A 4,867-nucleotide genomic window follows, 5' to 3' on the forward strand; every position below is an offset into this window, starting at 1 on the left:
AACAGAACTAATAAAATCAACGCATTTACAAAACGAAATAAGAAATTATCTTCACAACGACCAAGTACAAACGCACTATCACTGAATGGTTCTAAACAGTTTCTTTGCACCACTGGAGACCATACTTTTACTGATTTTCTTATAAATTAATTATTAGTTTTAGACGTAAGCATATAATTATATGATAATAATTACACTATACAAGGACTTTAAGTTATAGAGTTAAAAGATGTTTAGATTTATAATTTTCTGTACAATTATCTTGTGCTACTAAATGAGAAAATACTTTGTGGATAACTTATAGCGTTTTATTAACTTAGACGTTAATATTACGTAAGAATATGTAACGTAAGAATAGAATAAATGAAACTATCTAGGAAACACATCATAAAAAAAAGAAAGCTTAACACAAACTAAAGTCTTTTGGTACAACTTAAACTTTTCTTCAACAAATAACAAAGTCTATTCATTTGCAGTAAAAACAAACAGGCAGTAAAAAATAATTTCAACACGCACTAGTTGTATGTCATGTACGTGGGTGTCGATGAGAACTTAGCGTACCCTTGGATGACCTTTCTCACCGCGTCTAGGAAGTCCTTCTCGGTTGCCACCTTCCTGCGGGCCCTGATGGCGAACATGCCCGCCTCCGTGCACACCGACCTGATCTCGGCCCCCGTGCTGTTCGGACACATCCTAGCTAGCAGCTCGTACCTGTGAGGAAGTATGCGACTTGATGTTGATAAAGTTGTTTCAATTTGATTGTTGTATAATTTAGGAGACTAACACAGTAAATAAATTCTTTTCAACATGTTATATAGTAAACTATGCCAAGACTTTAATGCTTTTCATTATCTAATTGTTTCACATAATAGATATTTTTAACTACTACATTACACAAGCTTTCGATTTTAAATTAATATAAACTTTGAGTAAGACGGAGTTTACATACAGACTTCACTAAATACAAAGTATAACAACAACCTGATACTGCGCGCAACGCTCATGGGTTTGGTGTGAATTTTGAATATCTTGCTCCTTCCCTCCAAGTCTGGCAGCCCGAACTCGACTCTCCTGTCTACTCTTCCTGGTCTGAGCAGGGCCGAGTCCAACGTGTCGGGTCTGTTCGTTGCCATCAGCACCTGTGTGTAAAAGAAATAATGTGGAGCCTTGTTTGAAAAATACATTGTACAAAAATATTTAAGATATTGTATAAGCAAGCGTAAATGAATTATTTTTAAGTATAAGCTAAAATTTAATTTTTTTATGGTTTAAAAAAGATAACAGTGTTAATATCATAGACATAGTTTAAAATGTAATTATCAATGTACGAAAAACCTTCGCCATTGTGGTAGTTTTGTAACAAGCAAAACAACTAACAAAAAATCTGTAACCCTCAACATTTTAAGATGTCAAACGACTACTACCTTTTTTTTATTAAACATACTATCGCTTTATCAAAGCTCATAAACTTCTTGAAAAACCCTCCCAACTTTCAAACCTTTATGTTTCCCCTAGCGTCGAAGCCGTCCAACTGGTTGATGAGTTCCAGCATTGTCCTCTGTACCTCGTTGTCTCCACCCGCCCCATCGTCGAACCTGGCTCCTCCGAACGCGTCGACCTCGTCGAAGAAGATCACGCACGCCTTCTTGCTGCGAGCCAGCTCGAACAACTCCCTGACCTGCGTTGTTATTGGAAATTTTAGTAATATTTCTGCGCAGTGGGGAAGTGTGAATTGTAAGTTAGTTTTATGCATCGGCCTGTCTACAATACTTTTTATGCACAATTAACATTTTATGAAAAAATTTTAAGACCATGTTTGAACATAAATCATAAAAACAAAAATAAGCAGTTTGCTTGAGTGAGTGTATCCAAAAACTATCACTTAGATTATTTTTTTACGGCTAATGTAAGTAATGTTTAATTGTTTTAAAATACTCACCATTCTTGCCCCTTCTCCAATGTACTTTTGCACGAGCTCGCTCCCAATGACCCTGATGAAGCAGGCGTCAGTCCTGTTAGCCACGGCACGAGCGCAAAGGGTCTTGCCAGTACCAGGCGGTCCGAACAACAAAACACCTGTTTTTAGTCACGATTAGAAGTTTGAAATATGTGATCAAGATAATTTAAACGCCGCTTATGCTAACTTTAAGTATAATATATAAGTATATAAAATACTAGTATAAGTTAAATTTCACATGTTAAGTGAAAATTAAAACAAACTTGTACAGAAAAACAATAGAACCATTGATTGAATTATAAGAACTCTGCATAAGATACGATATAACTAAATATTCAAATTTACTCTACCATTTTTAACAATTAAAACCCGAAAAATTACAGACCCTTCGGCGGATCGATGCCGAGTTGAACGAATTTTTCAGGATGGAGAAGCGATGCCTCGACGACCTCCTTCAGCCTCTGTATCTGATCCTTGCAACCTCCCACGTCGTTGTACGTCACGTTCGGCTTATCTTCGACCTGCAACAGTTTCAACGAAGTTAGTTTCACACGACTCACTTCTACAAAAAGTTTCATACCTGCATCATGGAAATTGTGGGGTCGATCCTCGGAGGGAGGGGTATTTCGATCTTGTACTTGTTTCTACTAGCGCCCACCCTCATACCTTCTTCTACGTCTGTTGGTGCCATCTTTCAAAAAGCAAAAAAAAAAAGTCTTTAAAAAACAGCAGTAAAAAATTGTATGAACGTAAGTTTTATTAATAGTGTTACCACAAGTCTTTTAAAACCAACTGCAAAAAATATTTTTAAACATAAAAACTACGTTTTTTTTTTAAACACGGACTTTAAATTAAACGCTTTCATTTCAAAACAAAAACTAAACGAAAAAATATTATACTATTTTATGCACATTAAACTTCATCTGCTTCCATACACAACCCTGCATGATCGCAACTTATCAATACAACACTAGTTCTCAACAAACCCGTTCGCCGAGTTCGACGACGTACTTGGCGTATTTCCTAATCTTGATCAAGTACCTGGGACTGTCTCCCGTCGTGTAGATCTTCTCGCACCTGGCCACGTGCAGCGGCGACTCCTTCTCCAGCCTCTCCTTGTCAGCCGGCAGGTCCCACAGCGCCGGGGCGGCCAGCCCGGTGTCCGACTCCTGGACTCCTTGAAGGTTTTTTTAGTGAAAAATTTACGAATGGTTTAGTTGTGGAAAGTAAAAAGTTGTTGGTATGCAGTTTAAGCAGTTTGGAATATTAACTAAAGTTAGTCTTTTAACTTACCATCTTAGTTTGTATAATAGTAGTTTGGAACTGTTTATAAAACTTCGTAAAATTGACTTTGAAAAGTTACTTTAGATTAAAATAAAGTTCAAAGCTAACAAATGCCAAGTGCTGATTAACTATAGAGTACATTCCTCAACGTTTTTATAACTTAACTGAAGCAATAGCAAAATTTTAATATTTACTTGTATCAAGTAGGTTTTTTTAATGAATAAAAACAACTAATGTATATAGAGAATTAAACCAGAATGTTTCAAAAACAAACAAACCAGTCAGCTCATCGATCCTTTTCATTATCTTCTGAATGTCGTCTTCGACGGTTTTTATTGACTTGGCGTACGGGCCTTGCCCGTAAGTCTTCAGCAGAGCGATGTCTCCCTCGTCCAGCTCTTGCATCGGCTTCTCGTCCTCGTTGTCATCTTCCTTGACGCGTCTCTGATCAGCTCCCAAATGGTCTGTCATGCTTGTCTATTGAACTATGTACATATACTCTAACAAAGTAAGATTTATTTTGCGCTTAAACAAAATGAACTTGACATAAGTTAGTTAACATAGTTACAAATCTTTATGAACTTTTGTTTGTTTTTACAAAAACTTTTTAATTTTGTACACTTTTAATTTATTCAACACGTAATGTTATAGTTTTAATATTCAGTAGTCTTCCTCTTAAGCACGCATCTTTAACACAGCCCAGAAGTACTCAACAGTAAGTGTTTTTTCATGAGGGAGATACCTGTACTTAATGCTGCGAAAAAAAGGAAAACTTAACGGGTTATATTGGTTATTTGTAAACCCAACATTTGTTTGTACTTGAAAGTAAAAGAAAGACATTAGAAAACAATTAAATTTAGTTTTATTTAATACTTCTAATACTTCAAAATGAAAAACTAAAAAAAGACTCAAGTTTTGTAGTATAGCAAAAAATACTTTAGGACTACTAAAATGTAACAAATCAATAAGGATTTTAAAATATATTAAGATTTTATTTATTGTATTTTAATAAAAACAGTTTCTCCACTCTTTAAAGCAAAAAATAAACAGCATGAGTTATCAAAAACTAGCTTGAGTTAGCTTAAGTTTATAATTAAGTTGAATAGAAGTAGTTTTTGTTAGTTTGAAACAAGTTACTGTTTTTTAAGTTAGTAACTTAACTAAATAAATTCATGGCAAAAGTACTTAGTACCTTGAAAAAAATATTTAAGGAAAAGATATTTTGAAGTCATATAAACTAGCATGAGTTCTTTGAAAGAGTTCAAACTAGCCTAGTTTTTTCAAAAAACTGCAAATAAGCCTTAGCTCTAATGGGAATTTTATTTTAGATAAAATTTATATACATTCAATTTATGTTTCTCATATTAGTTAAAAAAATGACCTTTTAAATTCTAAAACTTCCAAAACAAAAGTTAATCTGATAAAATAAAAATACAACTAATGATGCTAATACAACTCTTTTTGTCTACCTCTTACTGTAATTAAACCAATTTGAAACATTTTAGAAAAGATGTATTAGTTATTTGAAAAACTTATCAGTATTGTAATTAGTATATTTTGAAGAAATTAAAATTAATAGTAACATTAATTAAACTAAATTTCTCTAACATCAACTCATTATTATTT

At 33.9% G+C, this 4,867-nt stretch overlaps 1 protein-coding gene across 1 annotated transcript; it reads right to left on the reverse strand.

The window, feature by feature from the left end:
* Positions 1-515: 515 nt before the first annotated feature.
* LOC145844441 (26S proteasome regulatory subunit 7-like) lies at positions 516-3,712 on the reverse strand. The gene is made up of 8 exons (XM_082951841.1): positions 3,520-3,712; positions 2,944-3,134; positions 2,538-2,648; positions 2,343-2,478; positions 1,940-2,076; positions 1,499-1,678; positions 982-1,139; positions 516-711 (listed from the first exon to the last, which is right to left on the reverse strand). Exons 1-8 carry the CDS (start codon positions 3,710-3,712, stop codon positions 516-518), a joined length of 1,302 nt encoding a protein of 433 aa, XP_082807967.1.
* Between the last annotated feature and the right edge of the window lie 1,155 nt (positions 3,713-4,867).

The sequence above is a fragment of the Thalia democratica genome, chromosome 9, assembly GCF_965202585.1.
Source record: "Thalia democratica chromosome 9, ktThaDemo2.hap1.1, whole genome shotgun sequence".
Lineage (NCBI taxonomy): Eukaryota > Metazoa > Chordata > Thaliacea > Salpida > Salpidae > Thalia > Thalia democratica.